General features: G+C 41.6%; 1 protein-coding gene across 2 annotated transcripts in view; it reads right to left on the reverse strand.

The window, feature by feature from the left end:
• The window catches only part of LOC122896102 (S-adenosyl-L-methionine-dependent tRNA 4-demethylwyosine synthase TYW1-like), a 199,397-nt gene that overhangs the window by 100,873 nt on the left and 85,302 nt on the right, over window positions 1-13,222 (reverse strand). For both annotated transcript variants that reach the window (XM_044234071.1, XM_044234070.1), the window contains exon 11: window positions 5,139-5,248. In XM_044234071.1, coding sequence (XP_044090006.1) covers window positions 5,139-5,248 — 110 coding nt within the window. The remainder of the gene's footprint in view (window positions 1-5,138; window positions 5,249-13,222) is intronic.

A 13,222-nucleotide genomic window follows, 5' to 3' on the forward strand; every position in this document is an offset into this window, starting at 1 on the left:
CATGTTTCCCTAAGCCTTTCTTCACAACTAAACTCTGCTTTCTTACTCTGATTTTTTTTTTCCTTAAGCAAGTTTCTGACATTTCGCTTATCCTGAACAGCTTCCTGGTCCTGGACAACACTACGGTCGTCATATTAACTAGGAAGCCTACTTTATCTCCCTCGAAGGTGCCAAAGCAGACACTTAAGATGCCAGAAGTGTCCTCCTTCTGTTACAGCAATAAAACCAAGTAACACAAAATCAACAAAGGGTATTCAGCAAAGGGTATTGAGGCCTAATTCTAAAGTGTGGGGCAATTAGACATAAAATATTCTCTTTCTTTGCATAAGCAATTCAGTCCCAGGCCAAAGATCTTCCTAGAACCCTCCCGGGTAAACGCCACATAAGTCTTTGACAGAGTCACTTCCACCGTGAGGGTCTCATAAATCACCTCCAGGAACAATGAGCAGGTGGTGCTCTCTTCCTCGCCACCCCCGTCTCCTCTGGACGCGCACTTCAGCGTACCGTTTGTGAAAACCGTCTGTCGGAGACCCTGACTCCTTTATTCTGCATCACTTCACGTCTACGTGAAACTACAGAGAAGAAAACCTGTCTGCACCTTCAGCGCCGCCGACGTGCCTGACAAGGACTCGACCGCTGAACCGGTGGGAACCGCCTGAAGGAAACCCCCAGCCCACTCCGGAACGCCTTCTCCTGCCGTGGGAGCGTGTGGGGGGACAGGCAGCGTTCCGAACAGATGCTGAGCGGCACTGAAACTCTGACCCACTTGTAATCAATATAAAGTTAATTCTGCATGTGTCTGAAGGGAAAGCTAATAAAGGTCATGAGAGAAAGCTATTTTAATGATTCAATTAAATAACTGAAGAGACAATAATTGTCCTCAGAATCGAGAACAAGCACAAAAGGGAAACATTTTTTTAAAAAATCAGAATATCTTCAAAATCTGTTCAAGGCTGGCCCCTTGGCTAAAGCTTGAAACTCAGACGGAATAAGCAGCAACACTCACGGCAAGTCTCCCCTCCACAAAAATAAAACCATAAAACGACCGAACCAGACCCGTGGAGAAAGAAGGTAGAAAAGCACACTGAAAACCAAAGGATTCCAAGCCAGAACAAGGGAAATTACGAACAAGTTAATGCTCTACAGAGACGATGAACGTAGGATATCCAGAATATAACCAACTAAGAAGGAAATAATTGGCTCTGATTCTCTGAAAACTGCCTATAATGTTCCTAGAACATTTCTGTTTAACCCTAAAATCTGTATTCCCACAGATAAAATACCATTAAAATGGAGATTGAGTTACCATTCAAATCCCAACACCAAATTCATCAGCAATAACCCTAAGCTACAGTACTAACGAATCTATTTCAGTGGTGATTAGGCAAACTGAACTTTTTTCTCCTATAGGAAAGTACAACCCAAATTCTAACCAAGGAAACCAGTAATACTCCATTCCTCATTTTGTTTTGCTTTTCTCAAGCCACCAGAGGGCACAAGGTAAGAGCACCCGTGCTCTAATGGGAAAACTAATGGGTGTGGGAGAAGGGAACTTTCCTGCAGGGCCTCGGTGGGGAACTGTATCCCGAGTTAAGCCACGTCTGCAGCCCCATCTCTACTGAGGAGTTCAGGGCTTGCCTTTCAGAAAGGACGGGACCTGTTTTACTTACACCCTATCCCCTAGCATGAATAAAAGACAGAACACAGAGATTTCACTTAATGCAGGAGGCATTCAGGTTCATAAAAAAAGAGAACACTTTAGACTAGAACCATTGATAAAGACCGAAGTTACAAAATCTCATTGTCTGATGATTACCATAAAATAAACAGCCATGCATCTGAATGGTTTAGATTCTGCCAAAAAGAGAGAAAACATAACCAATATTCTGAAATACTAAAATTTCGTAATTTTGCCCACTGTGGTTTGTTGTTGTTTTTGTTGTTGTTGTTTTTGGTTGGTGTTTTTTTTTTTTTGACAGATCACAGGTAGGCAGAGAGTCAGGCAGAGAGAGAGAGGAGGAAGCAGGCTCCCCGCGGAGCAGAGAGCCCGATGTGGGACTTAATTCCAGGACCCTGGGATCATGACCTGAGCCAAAGGTAGAGGCTTTAACCTACTGAGCCACCCAGGCACCGACACTGTGGTATTTTTTAGAAGAAAACAATTTGCGTGCTTGTTGAGGGCTGCAGACTACCACCAGTTTTGTAGAAGAGCTCTGAATTTTTACAAATTATGTATTTCATCCTTTAATAATTAGTTTTTTCTCGGGACGCCTGGGTGGCTCAGTTGGTTAAGCAGCTGCCTTCGGCTCAGGTCATGATCCCAGCGTCCTGGGATCGAGTCCCACATCGGGCTCCTTGCTCGGCGGGGAGCCTGCTTCTCCCTCTGCCTCTGCCTGCCTCTCTGTCTGCCTGTGCTCCCTCTCTCTCCCTCTCTCTCTGACAAATAAATAAATAAACAAATCTTTAAAAAAAAATAGTTTTTTCTCTTTTAATACTATAGCATCACACCCAGGTTTACTGTAATTATTATAACAATAAGACAGATTTTCAAAAAAGTAATGTTTTGTTTAAGCTTGGAATGAAATTTTAAAAAGCATTAACAAAGAGTTACCATGATCCAAACACTGAAGACCAAGAGAGCTCTCACCCTTCGTGAAAACATAAACTACCATGAATGAGAGCTCCTTTATGCCCCCGTGCCTACACGCAGCAACCTTCCAACAGAAACCCATTTTCTACAACGCCTACCACTGTAAAGAAGAACTGCTCTGGCACTGGGAGGCGTGTCGGTGCACAAGGGTCAACCGGTTCCAACTTGAAAACCCCTGTGGAAAATTTATTGCTGATTAAATGAATAGTTGTTGTGCTGACATGGTAACACTATGTCAAGTAATTAAGATGTGAAAAAAGAATCCTTTGGGGAAATTACTAGGGCAAAGTAAACTCTAGAAAAGGTTTTTTAAGAATGAAGTTGACAGGGGCACCTGGGTGGCTCAGTGGGTTAAGCTTCTGCCTTCGGCTCAGGTCATGATCCCAGTGTCCTGGGATCGAGGCCTGCGTCGGACTCCCTGCTCAGCGGGGAGCCTGCTTCCTCCTCTCTCTCTGCCTGCCTCTCTGCCTGCTTGTGATCTCTGTCAGATAAATAAAATCTTTAAAAAAAAAAAAAAAAAGAATGAAGTCGACAGTCGTTGTTGAATTGGGGGGGGGGGTCGTTCCCTCTCCTTAGGCATTTTAACCCTAATTCAGGATTCACTTGTCCACAGATAGGCTCTATTCGCTCTCTCTCCAATCCTTTATCTATCTTCCCCCATAAGACAACATATATATATGTTCCCCCATAAGACAACATATATATATATATATATATATATTTTCCTGAGTGAAAGCGGTGTCTTTAGTCGTTCAGAAGGAGCCCCTGTGGAGCACACCAGAGCTAATGAGGTGACTCAGGGCCCCTAAATGGCCTCAGGACGGGGCTGGTCCCCAAAGAGACAAGCGATTCAAGGCCCGGAATCTTACATCACAGACACCGAGCTCCTGGACGGGGAGAAGGGCTCCGTATTGGGCTCCATTAAAAACTCGTGAGCACTGAGAGTTGAACTGCCAGGCTGGTGAGAGCCTCCATGTGCCAGGAGGGTGACCCACTGCAGGTCCACTGGGACAGAAGCTCCTGCGCTTGCAGACTTTCCCCTACGTTACCTCTTCCTCTGGCCCCTCTGAATCCTCCGTAAAACCCTCTATAAGAAATTGGTGAGTCCACTAAGTGTAAATAAGTGTTTCTCTGCGTTCCATGAACCACTCCAGTAAATTAATCATATCTGAACAGGAGGCAGCAGGAACCTGTTGTTTACAGCCAGTTACTCAGAAGTGCAGGGAACAACCCGGACTGGAGATCAGGGTCTGACGTGGGGCACGACTTACAGGCCTGAACCCTCACCCTGTGCGGTCTGGTGCTACCTCCAGAGTGTTATGACTGAATTAAATTTATAGACCACCCAGCCAGTGTCTACTGAGAACTGAAGACACTGGCTGAGTGGCCTATAAATTTAAGCACACACGTGCACACACACAACTTATCAGAAGTACTTTAATCTCAAGAAGGAGTGACCTGACAAATTTCTTCACATAAAAGAATCATTTGAACTTCAAAATGATAATTACTGGGGTTTATAAGGACTCCCACATATGAAGTTAGCACCACAAAAGTGTCTATATCAACACAACCTTGGTTAAGATTTGTGTTTTATTGTTGCATAGCGAAGGAAAAGGAACATAGAGGAGAGAAGGACTTCCAAGTGGTAGGTGGAGACAGACACACAGATTTCTCAGGGAACCTAACAAATTTCAGTTCAGCATAGGCAGCCACGACTCTAGAAAGCCAACGTTTTGTAAGTCCACTGTGTCTCTCTGCAGCAGTGGGCCTCAAAGTGGGGTCTCCAGTTCCACAACACCAACACCCCCCGAAAAGGTTCCGAAATGCACACCCTTGGGCCCTACCTCCAGACCTACTGAACCAATCTCTGGAAAAGGAAGCCAGGAATCTGTTTTAACAAGCTTTCCAGATAATTCTGATGCTCACTAAAGCCTGAGAACCAGTAACCTCCAGTAAAGTATATACCTTTTAATATAAAACAGAACTGAATCAGGAAATTCTAGAAATTGAGTGGCAGAATGTTCACAATATTACGGATCACATGATATTAATAGAATCCTTCCTTTTTATAAGTCATTTAATAAAAAATGCTTTCCCAATACTACATTACTGATAATATTTAAGATTTTTCCAATGATCTAAACTTTCCTGTCCCCTTAAGCTGCTTTATGCTTACCAAGATAGAACAATATCAAGAATTTTTAGGAAGGATGATGATATGCTCCCAGGCAAAACTTACAGGCTAAGTGAGCAATATTCTAAATTGTTAAGCTCTGAGTGAATTTTTTTTAGTTTTTCCATCATATGGGACATAAAAGTTGTCAGTAAAAACTAAAAAAGCCAAAATGCATGTAATATTTCTACAAAGTTTTCACTTCCCTATATGAAAATTTGCCAGTGGGAACAAAATCCTGTCAAAGAGGCAACTCCTCAGCCAATTTAATTCACATTAATTAGCATTCCTTTGTAGAGGGCAGATAAATACCTTTAAACTGCTTAATCATGCTCTGATGGTTTTCAATGGCTTCCTTTAGGATCACTTCAGGCTGGTCCATCTTCCACCGCCACTCGGTGCCCACTGGATTGGTGTGGTGCCTGAGAAGAAGAGGGAAGAGTTCTAAAGGACTCTGGAGTGACATCTCAGCGCGTCATCTACTACGCGGTAGCAGTAAAACCATAAAGTCACAGCAGTGAAACCATAAAGTCGTAACATCAGGGTTGGTTTCCCCCTAAGAGTTTAGCTGTTTATAGCAGTGTTTTCTGGCTTAGCTCATGAGATCTAGCAGAGAAGGTTAGTTGGAGAAGTGCCAGGCTGAGATTGAGGTTTAATAGGACAGTCAGAAATGCGCAACCTTTCCTTTCAGTGCCCCGCCACCAGGCTAACAAGCATCCATTAAATGCTAACAGAATATTCCTGGAAGAGGTCCAAAACCACAGTAATTGACCCTCTGAGAGGCAGCCCAGCTGAACATCTAAAGCTTAGGATGGATGAGGCTTGAGGAGAAAACTGTCACAGAAGCCCCCAGGCCACACGTTCGGCATCGCCTAATGGGATGTTAAAGCCAGTGGTAGAACGAGGTTCGCACAGAAACAGCGAGTCTCAACTCAAGCCCAGCTCCAGACTCGATGAACCTCAACTCCAAAGGGAAAGGCCATGCAGAAGGGAAAGGTGAACTGATTTCCAAACACAGAAACGCGGCGCACCTCAGTCTGTAACGTAATAAACAACGTTATTGTTGACTTTACAATAACAGTCTGACTTTAAACAACAAAAAATAGGAGGCACAGAAAAACAACACATTTCCAACAAAGCAGTCGGCAGAACCAAACTCCTGACACAAGTGCTTGAAGTCTGTGATGGGGAATTTTTACAACAATCGTTACTATGTTAAAAGCCCTAACAGAAGGGGCACCTGGGTGGCTCAGTGGGTTAAGCCGCTGCCTTCGGCTCAGGTCATGATCTCAGGGTTCTGGGATCGAGTCCCGCATCGGGCTCTCTGCTCAGCGGGAAGCCTGCTTCCTCCTCTCTCTCTCTCTCTGCCTGCCTCTATGCCTACTTGTGGTCTCTCTCTGTCAAATAAATAAATAAAATCTTTAAAAAAAAAAAAAAAGCCCTAACAGAAAAGGTGGGTAACATGGAAGATCAGATGCGTAAATTCAGCAGAGACGGAAATTGTAACAAAGAAAATGTTAAATATGAAAAAACGGGCTTCTGACAGGTTCAGCAGTGACTATTAACAGCTGAGGACAAAGAGTAAAAAAATAAAAAAAACTTGGAGACTGGTGCAAAGAAGCCAACAAAAGCACAAAGTTTTCTTTCTTAACAAAGTTTTCTTTCTTTCCCTTAAGGGAAAAAAGTGACACAGTGTCCAAGAGCTGGGGGACAACAAGAATAGGCCCAAGATACACATACTTGGAATCCCAGAAGAAAAGCAGAGATAAAGAAGCAGAAGAAATAGTCGAAAAACAATCGCTAACAGTTTTTCACAGATAATGAAAAACCACCACAGATCCAAGAAGCTCACAGAACCACCAGGACATTTTAAAAATAAAAAACAACCTAAAAATACCATATCCAAATGATGAAAACAAAAGATACTGAGAAAATCTTTAAGTTAGAGGGGGAAAAAGACACATTACATGAGAACAGAGTACAGTTTACATGTGACGACTCATCAGAAAACTGCTGAAACTGCAACGACACATCCAAGAAGTGTGCCTAACAAAAACCACACTCACCAACCAGAAGCCTAACAGAAACAAAACTCATCAACCAGAATTCTACACCCAGCGAGAGTATCTTTCAGAAATGGAAAATTTTGCACCCAAAATCCAAGAGACGTCCTTCTCAACAACCTACATTACAAGAGATGTTAAAGAGAATTGCTCAAACTAAAGAAACATACAGTAGATAGAAACCTGAATCTGGGGGCGCCTGGGTGCCTCAGTGGGTTAAGCCTCTGCCTTCAGCTCAGGTCATGATCTCAGGGTCCTGGGATCAAGCCCCGCACTGGGCTCTCTGCTCAGCAGGGAGCCTGCTTCTCCCTCTCTCTCTGCCTGCCTCTCTGCCTACTTGCAGTCTCTCTCTCTGTCAAATAAATAAATAAATAAATAAAACTAAAAGAAAGAAAGAAAAAAAAAAGAAACCTGAATCTGTACAAAGAAATAATGAGCACTGGGAAAGGGGGAGGAAAAGGAAAAGATATTTACCTTTTTTACCTTTAATTGCCCTACAAATAACTGACAGTGTAAGTAAAAAAGAATAATGATGTATTGTGTGTTCATAACTTACATAAAAGTTGTACCAACAAAAGCCCAAGATGGTCGAGGGGAATGAGAAACACCGCTGTAAATCCTGACACTACACACGCCGTGGTGTGTCATCTGAAGACTCTGGTCGACTGAGGATGTGCACTCTAAACCCCAGGAGAATCTCTAAAATACTTTAAAGGTTTATAAAGAATAAGTCAAGACTGGGCATAAAATAAAACCATTTAAAATACCCAATTAACAAGAGAGCAGGCAGGACAACGAAAAAACAACACAGAGACTAGAAAACAACAAATGCAAAATTTCATCAAACCACACTGACAATCAGTTTCAACACCAGTTAAAGGATATTATCAGGTTAAAACATAAGACCTGAAGAAGAAAAAAAATGGGGGTGCCTGGGTGCTCGGTCAGTAAAGCGTCTGACTCTTGGTTTTGGCTCAGGTCACGCTCAGCGTTATGAGACCAAGCCCCACGTCAGGCTCCATGCTCAGCCTGGAGTTGGCTTGGGGATTCTCTCTTGCTCCTTTCGCCACTCCCTTTCTCTTTCTCTCTCTCTAATAAATAAATAAATCTGAACACACACACACACACCCTTAGACCTGACTATATGGGACCAGCATCACTGAAATACAAAAACCACATTAAGATGTTATAAAGAAAACTATAGACCTACACCTTCCATGAGCAGAGACAGAAACCTAAAAAAGTAAAACAAATAAAGACCCTAGGCAAACTGAATGCAGGAACACGTGAAAAGGAAAATGTGTCACAACCAGGTAATTTATCCCAGCAATAGCAAGGTTGGTTCAGCAGGCAAAAATCAATCACTCCACAGAAGCATCTAGTAAAATTCAACATTCATTCGTGACAAAAACTTGCAGCAAATTAAAAATAAAAGGGAATTTCTTTAATTTTATGAAGGGGATTAAAAAAAAAAAAACAACCCTCACAGCTAATGTCAGACTTAATGGTGAAAGAATGGATGTTTTCCTCTAAATATCTGAAACATCGTAAGAATGTCCTTTCTACTATTCCTAGATAACATGTAAATCCTAGTCAGTGAAATGAAGCCAGAAAAGGGAATAAAACTTTCTTTTCACAAATGACATGTTTATCTACATAAAAATTCAAAAGAATCTACAAAAAACAGACTGGAACTAATGAGAACTAGTAAGGGAGCCTACAAATGCCTAAGATACGTGATCAACACACAAAAATCTACTCTTTATTACACATAAGAATGTGTGGTATTGGCCAAAGAGAGACTCACAGATCAACAAGACAAATGAAACCGGAAACGCACCGAACATATGCTACCAACGGAGTTCTGACAGAGGCGCGAAGGCCGTTCAATGGAGAAAGAGTAATCCGTTCGATAAACGGTGCTAGAACGACCGACATCCAAAAGCTAGAACGAAAACAAAACAAAACCAACCACTTCTGTCCCTACGTTGAACGTCCTCAGGAATAACACAAACTGACGGCGTGCACGCCCCGGTAGGTCTGATGTACTGAGAACACTATTGCGTCACACAAAATACCCATAATCTCATTCCAATCATGAAAAGATATCAAATAGATAATGAAATGATATATCGAAAGTATATCAAATATGTAATGAAAATATATCAAATACAAATTGAGGAAACTTCTCCAAAATACCTGACCAGTATTTTTCAAAAGTGTCAAAACCATGAAAACAAGGAGGACTAAGGGACTGTCACAGGCTGGAGAAGACAGACACAGCAACTAGAGGCAACGGAGGGTACTAGAGTGGATCCTCGAACCGTTTAGAAAGAACAGTAATGGCAAATCTGGCAAAATCTCAACATCTCCAGTTTCATTAATAGTAATTTTAACTGTTGCAATTGACAAGAAATGTTAACTTCTCGGTTGTCACAACTGTCCCATCATCAGGGAAGATATCAGCACTACAGGAAGGCGAATGAAGGGTATACCAGAAGTCGCCACAGAACCTGTTGCATAAGGAAAGGTTTTCTTCCCTTGCAACACTAACCCTCGTTGAAAACAAAGGAAAGAAGGACTCATACTTAATACTGATTCAGAACTTGATATAATTTGTGTCCAAAATAGTTAATAAAAATGCAAAACATCTGTACAGTGGAGTACTAATTACACAGCCAGCTACAATAACAAAAAAAGACACCTATCTTGACAAGCACTGAGTAATGTATAAAATTGCTGAATCACTTGGGGCACCTGGTGACTGCCCAGTTAAGCCTCTGACTCTTGATTTCGGCTCAGGTCATGATCTCAGGGTTGTGAGATCAAGTCCCACCACAGGCTCCACGCTGGGTATAGTGGCCTGCTTAAATTCTCTTTCTCCTTCTCCCTCTGCCCCCGCCCCCATGATCACACTCTAAAAAAAAAATTATTGAATCATTATACTGTACACATGAAACTCATACAATACTATACGTTCATTATACTTCAATTTTTAAAAAGAAAAAAATTATATTTAAAAAAATTAAACCCAACTTGACTATGGTCTTTTGTTGTTTTTTGATGCATCGTTGTTTCATTGTTCTTCGATGCTGGGCTCTGGGTTTTTTGTTTGTTTCTTTGTTTGGTTGTTTTGTTTTAGGAGGGAGGGGGAGATTACCTGGAGTGGGGGCCAGGTAGTACAGGCAGAGGGAGAGACAGAATCTTAAGGAGGCTCCCCCTCAGCACGGAGCCCCACACAGGGCTCGATCTCACCACCCTGACATCATGATCTGAGCTGAAATCAGGAGTCAGACACTTAACCCACTGCGGCACTCTGGTGCCCCGGACTCCGTATTTTAATGTACTGTTCAGGATTTTACACCAGTACTAATGAGTGAAACTGCACTGCAATTTTTGTTTTCCATGCTGTTCTCTGGGCTGGTATCAAGGTTTAGTAGTTTCTTTTTTAATCTTTTTTTTTTTTTTAAAGATTTTATTTATTTATTTGACAGAGAGAGATCACAAGCAGGCAGAGAGGCAGGCAGAGAAAGAGGGGGAAGCAGGCTCCCTGCTGAGCAGAGAGCCCGATGCGGGACTCGATCCCAGGACCCTGAGATCATGACCTGAGCCGAAGGCAGCGGCTTAACCCACTGAGCCACCCAGGCGCCCAAGGTTTAGTAGTTTCTTAAAATTATTTTACAAGTGTTCCTTTTCCCTTTGCTTTCTGGAGAACTCCTTTTCCTTGAATGTTTGCTAGAACTTACTTATAAAACCATCTACGTCTGGTTTCTTTCTGATAATGGTTTGTAACTACTGATTCCATTACTACAGTGATTACAGAAGTACTCAGAATGACATTCTTCTTGAATTACCTTTGAAAATCTAAATTTACAAGGAATTTAGAGAATGGGAACAGGCTAGTGATTTCCAGGACTAGGAGCCAGGAGGACAAAGGAGCAGGCACAGCCGTCAAGAGGAAGGAAAAGGAAAAGGTCTGTATTTTCATTGTGGTTTTAGATACGCAATTCTAAACAGATGATACAATTGTATGGAACTACACACACACACCCATCACACAAATGAGTGCATTTAAAACTGGTAAAATCTGAAGAAACTCCACAGATGTATTAAAATAAATAAATTTACAAGGAATTTTATTTTTCCAAATTTTCAAATATTGATTAGTTAATACATTGATGAATATTAACTAATGAAAAGATTAAATCCTTGAGACATCTATAATAACAAATATCATCTTTCATTAGTTAATATTATTTATTCCCTCTCTCCTTTTTTGATCCTATACAAATAATTTCGGATTAAACTTCTACCAATTTCAATGATATCTGATTGATAATACTGCCACACACAGTATCACCTAATCACCAGTTCTTTAAGATTTTGTTCTTCAGATCCATTTATTTGCTGTTTATCTTCTACCAGAGCAAACAGAGGACATCAAAAAATTAAGGGGAACAGTTTAAGTTCATTTGCCTTAAAACAAACAACAAGGAGTATCCAGATCAAAAAAATAAAAAAACAACAGAGTGAAAAGGTAACCTGTGAAAGGTGCAGATATTTACAAACTAGATAAGGGGTTAATATCCAAAATATACATAGGATCCCATTAACTCAACAGCAAATAATATTAATAATAACTCAATTTTAAAATGGCCAAAGGACTTGACATTTGTCCAAAGAAGACCTACAAATGACCAACAGGTATATCAAAAGATGCTCAGTATCATGAATCACCAGGAAAAACAAAGCAAAATCACAGTAAGGTATTATCTCATACCACAGCTATGGCCATTGTGAGAAAAAATAATAAAAATAAAATAAAACAAAATAATACACGTTGGCAAGCATATGGAGACATTAGAATCCTTATGCATTATTAGAAATGAAAAATGGTGTTACCCCTATGGAAAGCAGTCTGGAAGTTTCTAAAAATAATTAAAAAGAGAAAATCATATGACACAGCAATCCCACTTCTGTGTCTTTCTACAAAAGACTTAAAACCAGAATCTCAAAGAGAGACGTCCACTCCCATGTTTACTGCAGCAGAAGTGTGAATAAAGAGAAGGCGGCGGGTACATGCAGTGGAATACTATTCCGCCTTAAAAAAGGAGATCCTGCCGGGCGTATGTGACATACGGGTTAACCTGGGGACATCATGCTGAAACGAAACGAGCCGCGGGAAGACAGAACCGCATGACCGCACCCAGACGGAGTCCACAGAAGAGTCAGACACACAGAGGCAGACAGCAGCATGGTGGCTGCCAGGGGCTAGAGGAGGCGCAAATGGGAAACTGCTATTTAACAAATACAAAGTTTCTTCACGTTGGATTCGAGTTCTAGAGCGCTGCTGGACCATCTTACAGGAACCACACTGTATGTCCACGTAACAGTCCGTGACCAGAGCCGACCTCATGTTAGGTGTTCTTACCGCAGCAATAATAATCATAAAATACTACTTTGGAGCAAAATTATATGACAATCCTCTGACATACAAAGGAGGAGGAAATTTTTGTGGAAGACACAGACCTTAGTAACGACTTTAAAGACAAAGGCCCTTTAAACACACTTCTTTCCTGCTTTCCAAACAGTGATTCAATTTGGCAGATTAAGAGCTGGTTCGGAATCCACACGCACTTTGACACGAACAGATCTCTCAAAGTGGGAGCAAAGAGCAAGAGTCAGAATACTGCACGGCATCCTGCTGCTTGTGTGTGCGTGTGAACAAAGACACGCACACCCCCAAATCCATTCGCAGGTGTGTGGCGTATCTCCGAAAGCTTAAGTGACGAGAAGGCAAGAATGAAAAGAGGACAACTGTCACGGTATTATATATTTCGCATTTTCACTATATGCAAGGGTGACCTTTCAAACTACATTTAAAATATATTTTTAAAACTTATGTTTACTACTCAAGCAAAATGTTTTTTTTTTTAACTTTCTATGATGAGTGGAAATGTCACTTTCTTTTTTTTTTTTTAAATTAGTTAATTTGTCAGCGAAGAGAGAGAGAGAGCACGCGCGAGAGTGAGAAAGCACAAGCAGGGGCAGCAGCAGCTGAGGCAGAGGGAGGAGCAGGCTCCCTGCGGAGCAGGGAGCCTGATGCGGGACTCGATCCCAGGACCCTGGAATCATGACCTGAGCCGAAGGCAGATGTTTAACCAAGTGAGCCACCCAGGTGTCCCTCAAGCAAACTTTTTTTAACAGCCTTACTGAAATATAATTTACATACCATAAAATTTCATTTAAGGTGTACAATCCAGTAGCTTTCAGTATATTCACAGAGCTGTGCACCCATCACTACGAGTCAATGTTAGAGTGTTTTTGTCATTC

The sequence above is a fragment of the Neovison vison genome, chromosome 14, assembly GCF_020171115.1.
Source record: "Neovison vison isolate M4711 chromosome 14, ASM_NN_V1, whole genome shotgun sequence".
Classification (NCBI taxonomy): Eukaryota; Metazoa; Chordata; class Mammalia; order Carnivora; family Mustelidae; genus Neogale; species Neogale vison.